This window comes from Anabrus simplex, chromosome 2 (genome assembly GCF_040414725.1).
Source record: "Anabrus simplex isolate iqAnaSimp1 chromosome 2, ASM4041472v1, whole genome shotgun sequence".
Classification (NCBI taxonomy): Eukaryota; Metazoa; Arthropoda; class Insecta; order Orthoptera; family Tettigoniidae; genus Anabrus; species Anabrus simplex.
This window is the reverse complement of record NC_090266.1, coordinates 1,025,909,254-1,025,924,555: the sequence shown is the minus strand read 5'-3', so window position 1 is coordinate 1,025,924,555 and position 15,302 is coordinate 1,025,909,254. Positions and strand designations below refer to the sequence as shown.

At 39.1% G+C, this 15,302-nt stretch overlaps 1 protein-coding gene across 1 annotated transcript in view; it reads right to left on the bottom strand.

Annotated features, from left to right (window-relative positions):
* Positions 1 to 4,312, bottom strand: part of LOC136864652 (ATP-dependent RNA helicase DDX42) — a 252,516-nt gene extending 248,204 nt beyond the window's left edge. The window contains exon 1 of the mRNA XM_067141932.2: positions 3,668 to 4,312. Within this exon, the coding sequence (XP_066998033.1) occupies positions 3,668 to 3,873 (206 nt within the window). The 5' untranslated portion in view covers positions 3,874 to 4,312. The remainder of the gene's footprint in view (positions 1 to 3,667) is intronic.
* Between the last annotated feature and the right edge of the window lie 10,990 nt (positions 4,313 to 15,302).

Genomic DNA, 15,302 nt, shown 5'->3' with positions numbered 1-15,302 from the left:
TAACGATAAGAGGTATAGAACTAAATGAGGCCACAACACTAGTTGCAATTCGAGGATTGTGGCGACGTTTAGTAAATTCTCAGAGGCTTGCAGACTGAACGCTGAAAGGCATAACAGTCTATAATGATAGTATGTAGAGAATATTTCTAGGCGCTCGTTGGTGGGTCTCTCGCAAGCATAAATGAAGGATCTCTTTTCTCATATACTTGAGGTATGGTTTCTAATCATTTTTTGCATAATTTTCACCTTCCTAAAAATGCAAAATAGTGAGGAATGTATAACCTTGTTAACTGATACTACTAGAGAAGCAGCAGCTCTAGATATAGTACAGTATTTGTTTATTTTTGCAATCTAAATTTCAAGGTATATACCACCGATGTGACAAGCATGGTTAAAAAAAAAGGGCTCCTCAGACGGGAACGAGACATTACAGTTTGTGTGATAAAGGAAGATACCTGACATTCAATACGAATGTTAAGAAGAACTTTCTACTGTGTGAAACATAATCACATACTGGAATTTCCTTACGATCTTTTTCTGCACACTGCAATAAGATCCGTCCATGTATGTTGTCCGGGCCTGCTGCAGCATGGGGTCGTATTTACCGTCAGCTGGCGTTGCTTCAGGTATGGGGAAGCAACTACTTGCAGAGGGGGAGAGATGTAGGCGATGACCTGGTGAAGTGCAAGTTAACAGCTGTATTTAGCTTAACATAGTTCTCTTTAAAACTGTTGCTGAATGCCTCACAGATGTCTGATGGGTTATTTACAGCTTTGTAGTAAATAAGAGCTAGGTGGCAAGTTGCCAGGTTTCCTTGCCAACAATTTGCACATCTGCTTGTTATTTCCGCTTAATTTATGGACAAAATTATTGTAAGATTTTTGAACAAGTTTTCCCTTCATTCCTCATTCTCATGTAAGCCTACCTCTTCAAGGTCAATAGTTCAACTTTTCCACAACACGCTAATAAATCAAAAATTTTAAAAATATTTCCTCAAACACTACAAACTACTGTGATGAGGACTCCTTGAGTATGGTATGAAAATTAGCCTCTCGAAGACTAATGATAAACATTTCCAAATTATGCTCAAGATGTGGTAAGTACTGCTGTGAGGTAAGGAGATAAAAATCAGTTTTTAAGTGGCCTTTGTAAGGGATCGTTCCACTGATAAATCATCTGGACCCTGCCATCCACCAGTTTTTGACACTTCATACAGTATATCTTCAATGTAAGTTTTCATAAAAACTATAAATGATAAAGGGTAGGCTAATTGCAGTCCATCTCTTTAGAAAAACACTCACATTTTCTAATCTAATCATTAGTTTGTCATAAAACTTACAGTGCAGTCAAGACTTATGTTGAGGATTCTAAATATCCAAGTTGTACAATTTTTTTTTTTTTTTTTTTTTGCTAGGGGCTTTACGTCGCACCGACACAGATAGGTCTTATGGCGACGATGGGATAGGAATGGCCTAGGAGTTGGAAGGAAGCGGCCGTGGCCTTAATTAAGGTACAGCCCCAGCATTTGCCTGGTGTGAAAATGGGAAACCACGGAAAACCATCTTCAGGGCTGCCGACAGTGGGATTCGAACCCCCTATCTCCCGGATGCCCGCCTCTACGCGCACGGCCAACTCGCCCGGTAGTTGTACAATTAGAACTGATTTTTCTACTTTCATGAAGTACTTGCATCTCACTGTAACAAATTGTTTTTAGTCTGTAAACTTTGAATTTTTGTCCCTTTTTCATTTTTACCATCATAAAAGACATAACTGTTGAAAATACATTCAGATGCATTCCTGTCTCTGTTATGACATATCAAGGGTTGCAAAAAAACACATTTTTCCTGAATATCCTCCATATTCCGCCTTTGCGAGGCGGTGTTGCTAAATCTGCATGTGGCTTATGAGAGAGAGATTTTACATCTCCATTTATTGTTTGCACTGAGTAGCTATCTTTCATTTATTCGTTTATGGACAGCACCATCATGGCTCAGCTATGTCCAAGCAATGGTTTATGATGTTCATATTATCAAAATTATCTTTGCCTTATAACCTCTGAAAATGTTGCAGGGAAGGAATTTAAGACGGTATTCATAATATGTAGGACATCAGCTAAAGGAGAAACCTATTTTAGGAAGTGCACTCAAATTTTGAAACTATTTTGTTAATTTAAACAATAAAAGTGAAAGTAAAAACATTACCGCATGTGAATTAGGCTCAGTATACTATGCGGTGAACCTACATTATGCTAGTCTACACTGTAGAAATAAATTACTGTCGCAAGTTTTCACCGATTCAGTGACTGCTTCCAAAATTCCAAGTGGGTGCACGAAAGCAGAAGCATTTGTGAAAAGCGTTATTGTCCCCAGAAGTGTTAAAGGTTTTTTAGATGTTTGAAATGCCCTGATAAAATTGCAAGATTCTTTTTATTCGGTACAGATGCATCCAGTAAAGGCAATCGAAAAATGTTTCCTTACTGCATTTGTATTCTGATCCATTCAATGCAGTGCAATATAAACTACTGGATATTACCGAGTGTGCTAATGAAACATCTGGGGGAAATAAGTGATTTAATGCTGGAGAGTTATCATTTATTAACATATAGTGTCCAGCTCCATGGCTAAATGGTTAGCGTGCTGGCCTCAACACGACGTGCAGGTCGCCTACGGGATTCAAATCGAAAGACCTGCACCTGGCGAGCCGAACATGTCCTCGGACACTCCCGGCACCAAAACCCATACACCATTTCATTACAACATATAGTGCACACAATGCTAGTCGATTACTGTATGTCTGATCCCTTGGCTGAATGGACAGTGTACTGGCCTTCAGTTCAGAGGGTCCAGGGATCAGTTCCTGGCCAGGCTGACTTTTATTTATATATATATATACATTATTTTATATTTTTTGCTAGTCGCTTTACGTCGCACCAACACAGATAGTTCTTATGGCGAGCTGACAATTTTAATTGCATGTAATTAATTCCTCTGGCTTGGGAACTGGGTGTTTGTGACCATCTTAATACACATCTTCATCTACATGCAGCACATCACACTACAAAGAAACACACAATAGTGAACACATCCTCTCACAGAGAATTGGTGCCAGGAAGGGCATCCAGCCATAAAACTGGACTTAATCCATATTAAGCCGACCCCAAATGATCGGGAAAAGGCCACCAAAGAAAAGAATTATAGTGCCAATTTTGGGGGGAGGGGGGCAATTGGTTTAAAATTTGCTGCAAGATTCCATTGATGGCAAATGAAGGCAAACCTCTCTAACCTTCTCACCCACAACACTCCCAAAGCTTGCTTTTGATAAAGTGGATACTGATGTTGAAAAACTAGTACTTTAAGTTTATAATCACTCTTCAGTCTCATCCAACAGAGGAGACACTGAAATCTTTCTTTCAATTTGTCAACTTGGAACAAATCGACATCCTAAGACATGCCTGCTAGATGGCAATCTGTAACTCCGGCAATAACTAGGCTACTGAAGAATTAGGGTGCAATCAAATGCTATTAGCTGAACATCGACGAAAGTTCAAAATTATTCTTGACAGTATTTGCAAGTGATGACCGCAAGAAAGGAACTGCATATGAGATCTAGTTCAATGTCACAAGCAATAATGGAACACAGTCTGAAGTACCTAAAGCTGCAAACTTACTCTTCCTCAGTCTTCGATCTTTTCCGAGGCAATCCATAGCTGGCAGCAAGCGCGTTCTGGCTGATTGCAGACATGGTAGAGTAACCATGTTTACTAATGGCACTGGAAGGAGGTGGAGGAAGTTGATTCTCCCTGTCTTTCTTAAGCTGGAACCCGGAGAAACCAAATCCTCGAGGTCTTCCATTTCCGCCTCTATTAAAACTCATAATAATTATTTATTTTTTTATATATAATCGTCCGCCAAAAAATTAACACCGGCACTTAACAAAGTTATAGGTTAACCCTAGCCTCATTCATTTAATAGTAATAAAATACAAGAAAGTACTGACTGAATAACGAAATTAACAATACCGAACGTATCAAGTTCCTATTGCAAAATATTTAAATAGACCGCTCGCGAGAAAGTAGCAGTAATTGAATTTCCAGCCAGACATCGCAGTTGAGAGAAATACCAGTATTTCTTACAAAAAAAATTGTCATATCTATAAAATTCAAAAACTCATTAAATCACCTCAACTAGTTATTTCTAATAAACTACTCTGAAAGATCATTATGTAACAATCATTTATGCATACGCAACACACAAATTGAACGATGAAGCGCCTCGTACACAGCGGATGTTGTCAAAGATGGCGAAACTGCATGGGGATACAAGCATTGTGCCAACCTTACATGAACCATGAACATCATCTATCAAAGAGAATCTATATACTGATCTCAGTAAACATCGCCCTCTACCACCGAGCACAGAATAACATAGAGATGGCAATGCCTACCGCAATGTATTGGCTCACTGAAGCCGAGTTTTCCGCGCATCGCCATGTTGGCATTACCAGCAGTGCTAATTAATTCCTATCCGAGTCACGTTAATTCCTATCAGAGTCTGTCATTTTAAAAGATTTCTGTAACATTATTTCATTGGTTAACGTATGTAACGCAATAGAAAAGTGCCTTAGTCATAATGATAAGCACGCAGCAGTCCAGAACACTGTTTTAATCGCAATACCGGTAGTTTAAAATTCGGAAATATGAGCTCAAAGAGCCTGTTATTATATCAGATCGTATTTAGCCCAAACGAATTGTCGATTTGCAAGGTGCAGCTAAAAATAATGGAACATTTTCATAAAGACCTATTTTAGAGAAAGAATAAGACAGGTTATGGACCATGAATATTTATATAGATACCACATACAGTACACATCCAAACAAAATAACATACACAATAAAAATATACACAGTCTGTAGGCCTATCAATAAAATAACACACGATCAATAATAAAGATATCCTGGAAGACCATTAAGTATGAGGTAAATAGGCCTAATTATAATAGAATTGTTGAGCCAAGTAAATCATATCAAAATATAGAGAAATATTTTTACATTAGTACACTTGATGAAATTAATTCATATCAAGGATTATTTTGTAATGTATACATACATACATACATTATGATTATAGACTTATGCCTTTCAACGTTCAGTCTGCAAGCCTCTGTGAATTTACTAAATGTCGTCACATTCCTCTATTTGCAACTAGTGCTGTGGCCTCATTTAGTTCTATATCTCTATATCTCTATATCTCTAAACCCAAACTGAGTCTAACCATCGTCGTCTTGGTCTCCCTCTACTTCTCTTACCCTCCATACCAGAGTCCATTAATCTCCTAGGTAACCTATCCTCCATTTGCCTCACATGACCCACCACCGAAGCCGGTTTATACGTACAGCTTCATCCATCGAGTTCATTCCTAAATTAGCTTTTATCTCCTCATTCCGAGTACCATCCTGCCATTCATTCTGTACGCAATTTCTTTGGTTTTCATGCGATCTATTTGAGCACTAAAACATTTTTCTGCACTTTTATTACAGATAGATTTTTCCACAACAGGTACTTCCTGGACTGCTGTAGAGGAGTCTAATGAAGGCATTTCCACAGTCTTTATGATTTTAAGGACCCTCCTCTCCTGTAAAATAAATTTCAGAAATAGTAGGCTTACACTAAAAAATATGTATTTCGACATATTTCTCACATCAAAGGCTAAAATGAAGAGAAACTAACCTTTGATTGTATTTGTAGGTAATTTGGGAAAGCAGCAAACACAGATGGCACAGTCCATTCCCTCAGACTTACGACACACATGAAGCACGATCACAATCACGTTCAGTAAAGTGAGCTGAACATATGGTGCTGAAAGCAGTGGGGTACCAATTTTCCCTTCGCATAGCTCTTATCCATTTCTTCCGTCGTACATTATCTTTAGGAAAACTGTAAATGATAAAGGGGCTTCTTAACCTATACTGCATGTGCAAAGGGACTACAATTCGGCACTGAATATTCGCAAAAACATATTGCTTACCTGTGAAAAGTTATCCCTGGTATTTTCTTTGAAGCTCTGTTTGCACATCCATACGCTACACAAGTCGGCATTTTAAAATCATAACACAAACTTCCTTTATTTACTTCACACGTGGTGCACTGTTCACTTACTTACACTCCAATGTGTTGGTACAAACAAGATGGCGGCCGCTTATGTCCACTGACTTCAACTCAGACGGCACAATGCCATCTCTATGTTATTCTGTGCTCGTTGCCCTCTATTATGACTGCGGTAATACGCCTTCCCAATACAGCAATATGAGCGATAAGGGCCTAGTTCCCATTTTTACCACCGAGCGCTGGTTCGCTGACATTGAAACACATTGTGTTTTGTATATTTCTGTTCAAATATATAGCCAATCACTCAATCAACATATTCGAATCACACCTTACACCATAATAAAGAAATTCATTGAAGAACGTACCCCTCCGCGGCGGAAAACCGTACAAAATAATGTTAACGGTAGGTAGTAAATGCTGTAGAAAAATAATTTCACACATTTTTCTGTTTAAGTGTTTCGCGTTCTCGCGTTCAAATTTTTCAAAGATCTCTGTTATTTATGTGGCTATGTTATTTAACAATACAGGAATAGCACACTCGCAAATAACTTCACTCAATAACTATGAATGTCCGATTTCACGACAAGTGATATGAGGAAAATCTCGCAACACAGGCACTAAATACCACTCATAGACGCAACAGGATTTTTATGAACAAAGAGTTGTGGTTTCGATATAAAATCATTAATAACTTTCAAAATCCACAGTGGCAAATCAGATGGGTATTGCAGCCTGCTGTTTTAATCTCTTTTATAAATCAAGTCCATTAGCACTGTTGAACACCTCGGTCTTGTCTAAATAATCAAGCATCTTCTCCGGCTGCAACGTTGCTACATTTGTGCTACTGATACGTATGTCGAATCAACTTTTTATCAATAACATGCATTTGACAGTGGTACCTGCATTAAAAAATCGTGGATATCTGTATACGAATAGTATTTTAAATAGTCTAGGGCTGTTATTACTTCAGCCGCGAAATTATCTCTCGCGCGCCGCACATTCATTTTCTTAAACTTAGACGGATCGATGTTTTTGCATGTAAGAAAAATGAACCGGTATACAGTTTCATTTGATTGCATCTGATACAGTTTCTTGATAAAATCACCCTTTATATCCTGGGAACCATCAAACATAGATTTTTTTAGTAAAGAATTTCTTACTTTTCAGAATGTGTTATTTGCCGAAAGCAAAAAGAGGCATTTCACTATCAACAGGACGACAGATATACGGTTTAATGTGTTTTGAAGAAGACATTCTTCTTATCCTGCTAACATTAGTCTTATGATTGTCACTCACAATGCGCAACACGAAAAAACTGCAAGCTTCGACTTCCTTTATTGTTTTGAGTGTTGAAGTATGCAGCTCTATACCTAAATGCCTCTTAAAGAAGAAAATGCCGCTGTAACCTTTATTTTGCGGTCACAGCAGAAATGATAAAACAGAAAATGTTATTGACTAAGGTCATTCGATTTCTACTTTCGCCTGCATGACAGTCATCTTGAGTAGTTTTTATTCACTCATCATGGAATTAAGTGTCTCTCTGTTGAAAAAGGTGTCGAGTTTCTTGTCATATAACATCTGCTGTTCGATGGACTACCAACAATCACAATCTATTTGCTTCATTTAGGCACTGACTTTCTGCTAAGAGGCGCTCCTTTGCTAAGAGTGTTATTCCAGTCTCGCAGTTTATATCTCCTACGTAGCGTGAAAGTGTGGATTTATTCGGTGTTGCAAACATATCGTTTCGATGATCTTGAATTGAAATTCGGCGAGAAATCCTTTCTTGAAAAAATATATTTAGCCATTTATAACGTTGTTGCTCGTTGAGAGGAAATTCATGAAACGAAATCCCACTTCCCGATCTGCTTTTCATCTTACATTAAGGCACAGAGCAGTAAACAATATTATGCACATAAACATTAAAACGGTTCACGAACAAAGAAACAAGCCAAATAAGGTAAACACAGGCTCAAATTACACCAGCACTATTAGCAATGATCACTGAGGTGTCTCGTCAAGCAGAATAATGCCAGCTTCTCAGCGCTCCAAGCGCCTGAACTGGTAAGTACGCCCTGTTCGCTCGTTTGCATGTGTTACCGGGCGAATGAGAAGGCGTATTAGTGCAGTCATAGTAGAGGGCGATGCAGTAAATAACCAGATAAACGGTTCGAGAACTGCCTCATGTTTCTAAGTCGGAGAAGGGCGATATTCTGTTCGTCCTGGTCGGATAATGCAAAGTCTGCGAAGAATGGTTACCACGATTAAAAAGGCCAGTTGAGGAGAATGACAAGAAGAAAGAAAAGGAACAAATTTAAGGATTTTCTTCCGCAGACAATCTGAAGTATATTGCGCGCTATCCGATAACGCAAACCAGCATAGAAGGCGCTAATGTACTTTTCTCGGTAACCTTAGTTGTGAAGTCTAGTTAGCAGCTACGTTGCTCTGAACGTGAAGTGCCTACGGAGTCCGAGCATGCCGGTATTGCTAAAAGAAGTCAAGCTGCCTAAAAGCAAAGTCATCAATCTCAACTTAGGAAAATTTTACAGTAGAAGCAAAAAACGTTTAGAGGTGTTAGTGGAATGAAAATTCGCTCAATAACCATCTCGTTACGTGAACTGACATCAGAAAAGTAATTGTACATAATATTCTTATTGTAAAGCAACACTGAGATAAGATAATAAAGCTTTCAAGTAGAAGATAGCTGTTTTTGCTACTCATATGTGGATTTTGCTGAGTTTTCACTCCAGATGGGGAAGAAAGTGAGGTTCCTTTTCTTTCTTTGTTTTGCTTTACGTCGCACCGACACATAGGTCTTATGGCGACGATGGGACAGGAAAGGCAATACAATAGAGACAATACGCGACACTTCCGGATTTAGCCTTGTTAAAATGGGAGACAATTCGCAAGTAGCGCTCCTAGTAGCGTGACCTGAAAATTCGCGCTAAATTCGAATAACAATGGAAATGTATATACGGAAATGGATAAATAAATTACGTCTAGAAAGGACGTATTGCTAAAATATTAACTTCAAAGTTGCTAAGGCAATTCTGGATACATGAATGAAGAATTATTTAACAGGTTATTATTTAAAGACAGAAATTAGACATATAATCAAGATGTGAAATGGACTGCTGTGAAAGGGCTTGATCGTTCATTTATGAATAACTTTTTTTAGCTTTAGCATACCTGCCTGAACTTTCACGGCTAGATTTGTCTTTTTATCTCATTTAAAAGCATTGTACATCACATTAGAACACTTATCAATAAAAATATCGGCACATTCCTTACACACATGATTCAATGAATTTACATTTAAGAGCTGGACAATTTTTCTTTTAACTTGAAGCCTACTAACAGAAAGAAAGTCTGTAAATTTACCCGCAAAAACATTCGCAATTTCCCTACAAGCAATGCATGCCATTATATTAGGGTAGAGCAAATTTGCATCATCATCACATTTCTAAAATCACCCATATTTCTTTCGGTGCTTGACTACGTATTACGGCATTCCAAATGGGGTAACTTGGAACACAACCAGCCACACACATATGCATATGCATTTTCCTGAATTAAATCAAAACACTCAGATCACACCTACAACAACACATCTGTATTGAAGGTTAACTGCTGCACTAATACAATAAAATAAGCTTATTATATTTTAAACCGGTAAAAATATGGGTTGCGCAGGTCAGAAGTTTAGGAAGTAGGCCTTCTATAAAAATATCTTCGTAAGAATATATACACAAACACAGTATTTACTTACATTTTCTTGTCACGAGGGAAACGGAAGAAAGACCGCGAATCCTTCTGCACTTCATAGTTATTGCAGCCAAAGGCAGCACATACCTTTCCACTCATATTGACAGGAGATATACTACATACACTATATACATGCTACTATTTACTTACGTCAACCAAACGCATAAATAACCCCCTAAAACTCCACAAACAAATACCGTGCTCTTATGACAGAATCAGTAACTGTCAGATACTCCGCTAGATAGAGCTCTAATCGCTGTCCCTCGATATCTCGCACAGTGTCGCGTATTCCTTCTACTGTATTTGTGGAAAGGCCTAGGAATGGGAAGGTAGTGGCCGTGGCCTTAATTAAGGTACAGCCCCAGCATTTGCCTGGTGTGAAAATGGGAAACCACGGAAAACGATCTTCAGGGCTGCCGACAGTGGGGTTCGAACCCACTATCTCCCGGCTGCGAGCTCACAGCTGCGCGCCCCTAACCGCACGGCCAACTCGCCCGGTAGTAAGGTTTCTAGCAGAGATCTGAATTTATTTGAAAGCTTGAAATCAAAATACGGATTACAACAGATTATTACAGTATTTGTGCAGTAAAGTATACTCTGAAATACTGTTTCACAAAATCAACACTCCCAGTTTTTTGGGTCCGTTTTGTTTGAACTACATAAAGATTAAAACATAAGTTATCTTCTACACACACAATTCTGGAGACTCTTCCATTAGTTCACATGCACAGACTTTATTGTCTGCCTCGTTAGGCACATCGGATGGATTGACATTGCGAATTAGACATTAGAGACTTGTAAAAATCCCATTTTTCATTTTGATGCCAGTTCTCACTAAAGTGAATTTCAAGCAGCCGTTTGACATTAGCAATTTCCTTAGGATTGATAAGTTTTTGTTGTTGTGTTTAGATGAGTTTCGGAACCAATTGCATGGCATTTTATAATAGCTGCTATCATAAATTCACTCAGTGGAAGCACCATAAACACAAAACATACCACTATATCATACAAGAGTTGGGTCGATTCGTGAAAGAATCGTTCATTTGAACGACTCAAAATAAAAAGATCGTGTGAAGTGATTCGCGGTATGAATGATTAGTCCTTCAAATGAATCGTAGAATTTGGAGTCGCGCGAGTAAAGCCCCATTCACAATGCAAACGTAACGTAGCGTTAGCTTAAAATGACCGTTAACTTAGAAGTTTGGGGCCATGTTATCTGATGGAACCATTCACAATGCGCCGACGTAAACTTAACTGCGAGCACGTAAAATTAAGAGATTGCAAACTGCAAGCTCTTGCGGTTAATTTTACGTTAAGTTAAAGAGCCAGCCAATCAGAGCAGACGTAAACATTGTATTTTGTGCGCGATATAATGACTTCTTTCGACGAAACACTGTAATTTTCTTTCAAAGAAATCGTTGTGTGTATGTATGATAACAAAGACGCTGTACTGAAAGAGAATATGCGGATACAAATATGCTGTAGCAATGAAATCCGACGGTAAATGGCGGGAGACAAGCTCGCAGCGCTGGCGACCGGGCGAGTGACAATCCCTGTCATAAATAAAACCAGATAAAACAGTGTCCCTGTACATTTCTTAACATTATGACAGACTACTAGTTTAGAAAACGATATCATCCAAACAAATAGATCCAAACATCTCATCGGGGTGTGATAGATGGGGACATAGATGTCGGTAAAGGAGACCTTATATTTCTTTTTATTAGAAAAGGGGAAGCAAATCGTAAGAAAGGCAAACAGTTCAGGTTTCATCCGCATGTGCAAAACGAACTGATGATGGTCACTTCTTACAGTAGATTACCGAAATCGCTCGATATAACCTTCTTTGATTCAAGGGATGAACCCATTTTCTGCACCGTTGTTTAGATCGCCTTTTCAGGTACACAGCTCCCAGGAGCAAAGCAATAGATATTTGAAGTAATATGAAATCCGCTACCACGTTGTTTGATTCCAACGAGATATTGAAATATAAAACTGCGAGATAGCCTAAAACCCGACTTCCGTGCTAAATAACATGGCAGTGTTTTGATTGGCTGCTGTATACTTTTTACGTAAATGTACGATCCTCCATTGTGGATAGCACAAATTTTACGTTAATTTTACGGTTACGTTGCGTCGTTAAGTTTACGATTAAGTTTGCATTGTGAATGGGGCCTAAGAAGGAATCGTCGTGAAATGATTTGTTATGAATCGTTGAATTTGGAGTCGTCTGTGGTTGTAGCCAACTCCGCACGAAGTTGGCTGCGACCATTACCGATCCGTCCTGAAGTTTGTGAGTGAGAGATGAGGGTAATGGTGAGGACATACGTTTATAACACCTACCGTATGACCTCGGCTTCACGCTGTTTTAAGAAAGGTATTTCCGGCCTACAGTACAGGGCACCTACAGTATCTATGACAGAGCTGAAACATAAATTTTACACTTTCGCTTCGTAGACTTTCGCAGCCGGAGGTAATGCTGTCAATCACAGTTGAATTCCGGGTCGTTGGACAGCGACTATTTCATAGCTGACTATTCGTCATCGTTCTAGATGACTCAATCAGGAGCATTAATTATACATTTGGTAATAAGTTCGATTTCCTAATATTTTTACGGCTACAAAGTACTGCATTAGACTAGGAAGAAAATATTAATGTAGCTGCATAATAGTGCTTGACTGAAATGGACAAATCGCCTATTAGAGGGTACAGCAGAAAACAGGCTGAAGGGGATAACAGTAAAATCTAAACAATGATATTCGAAAACAATGAGTACCGTACTCGTATATTATGTTGGAGGATTTAGTAGACACATGATGCAAAATATATACTTGGAATTTCACTTGAGTTTATAAATTACGTTTAAGAAACACTATCATCGATAATTTTGTGGACATACGGCGTCGTTTCAACTCAGTTAAAGTATTTGCAGCTCTGGAAAAAACACGCTCACACAGAGCAGAACTACCGAGAACACACACTCGTCTACCCATCAGCTGGTGCAGCCTTGGATATCTGTTTTTCCCCACCACCTAAAGGGATCCGCCTTCCCTGCCAGAAATGTTTCATCAATATACGTATCATATTATATTATTGTGGCAGCGGTGTAAGGGGGTTTGTAAAATGCTTAACACTGGAGTCGAACTCTCCCCACAATAAATCTTCGTCTGAGTCCCCTACATGTCCTTGCTCCTCCGATTCCCTTGGTACCTCATCGCAGGAAATTCTCACAGATGCAACTTTCTGGATAAGCGATTGTTTCACCTTATTGTACACTGGAGTAGACAGGAAAGCTTGTTGCTTTAATCTGGGATCGAGCAACGTGGCTTCAGCTAAAATTGTCATTAATGTAAGCAAGTAATTCAAAGTGAAACATACCGGGAACACATGCCCCTATACTTGACCCGCCATTTGATACCTCTAACATCTCTGACATTGTCCGTTCACGCCGTATTGTGTCTCTAACCTTTACGACATCATCCGATCGCGAAGGCGCAATGGAAGGTTTACGTCCATTGAGTTGATGTGGAGCCCGGTAAACAGATATGTTGGGCGTAATAATAAAACTCGTAAAAGTCAGGATATTAACGAAGCTCTGGTGAGTGCGGTGGTGGCGTTAGAGATGACATCCTGGGTATCGGTCGGCCTGTGCAGTATGACTGTCGACCTTCTCGTCATTAACACGAATGATACGAGCAGCAGTGAAAAAGAGGGTGGAGAGAGAGAGGGAGCGAGGGGGAATCCGACGTGAAATAAGTTCTCCTTCAGCAGATTATAATTAGGTAAACTACCTTTTTTAATTTTCTTGAATATTGGCTTTTCATCTAAAATTAAACTTTCAGTTTTTTAATTTGTTTTACGTCGCACAAATGCAGATAGGTTCTATGGCGACGATGTGATAGGAAAGGCCTAGGGGTAGGTAGGAAGGAAGCGGTCGTGGCATTAATTAAGGTACAGTCCCAGAATTTGCCTGGTATGAAAATGGGAAACCACGGAAAACCATCGTCAGTGGTTCGAACCCACTATCTACCGGATGTAAGCTCACAGTTGCGCGCCCCTAAACGCACGGCCAACTCGCCCGGTGAATTTAATTTTCAATTAAATATTACAGGTGTGATTTTTTATCTGTGCTTCTGTGACTGATTTATTACGTACTTAATTTTGGACATAACCTCAAATCAACCAACCTTCCGAAATTAATTTCTTTTCTGAGATGTCAAATATCCAGATGTGATAAGTTATTCGTCTGTTGTTTATTTCCACGCGGACATTGAATACAATTTGTTTCATAATCCGTATCTGCATGGCATTTCATTTGCACGTTGACATGAGTGGAATCCGGCAACATTCTGGCTGCAATCACGCGAGGTAATGACAGTTCGAACGGTCGACAACCACACATCAACAAATGGACCTTGCCGTGCACGCGGAAGTATCCCGGTCATTCTCCAATCTCCATCAATATATGATGTTGTATGTTTATGTCATTTTCGATTCCCTCGACGACGAAATAAATACTGGAATATACTTTGATGATGTAACATTATGGCACGTGCAGATGTTTTCCATCCCATCCCTCAGTTTTAGGCCTATTTACTATCCGGGAGATGACGAAACTTCAAAATACGTGAGCACTCATTTATAATTATTTTGTATATCCTACTTATTTATAACTTTTGGTAAATCCAGTATTACGAATTACGTTTGCTTACTTCTATTCAAACTAATGTATTTCAATTAGAGATTCAGTATACTTTAATGATGCGGGTGATATTTTGTTTGTACACAGAGTAGTGACTAGTGAAGAAACTTCTCACGCAATCCATGGGTCTTCGGAATAGTTCTCCGTTCGGCTTGAACAAGTCGCGAAAAACTGGAAAAGATTCGTGAACGAATCGTAAGAATCGATTCGTAATGTGTGAATGAATCGTTAGAATCGATTTTTGAAAAATAATCGTATTGTCCAACTCTATGTCATACTGTAGTGCAAACAAAATAAAAGAGATGGCTGACAATCACATGGCCAAATGAGATCTCTGATTGGCCAAAGTGGATATTGCAGGGTTTATTCTCAGATTGTAGGAGATGATCGCGGAGTTTGCAGCCTTTGCTTTTAACCCCAAATTTCAATAGGGAACTATCCCACTTACAGCTGCATTTGCTTCGCATAACCGTTGGAAACTGCTAGAAAACGTCAAGGAGAATCCATTACTGCCATAAGGTAATTTATGAAAAAAAAGTGGAGATTGCTGACTTTGTTTCCAAGCATATCATAAAGACGTAGTTTTTCTTGTAAGAGGTAAAAAAATGAAATGGCGTATGGCTTTTAGTGCCGGGAGTGTCCGAGGACATGTTCGGCTCGCCAGGTGCAGGTCTTTTGATTTGACTCCCATAGACGTCCTGCGCGTCGTGATGAGGATGAAATGATTCCAGCCCC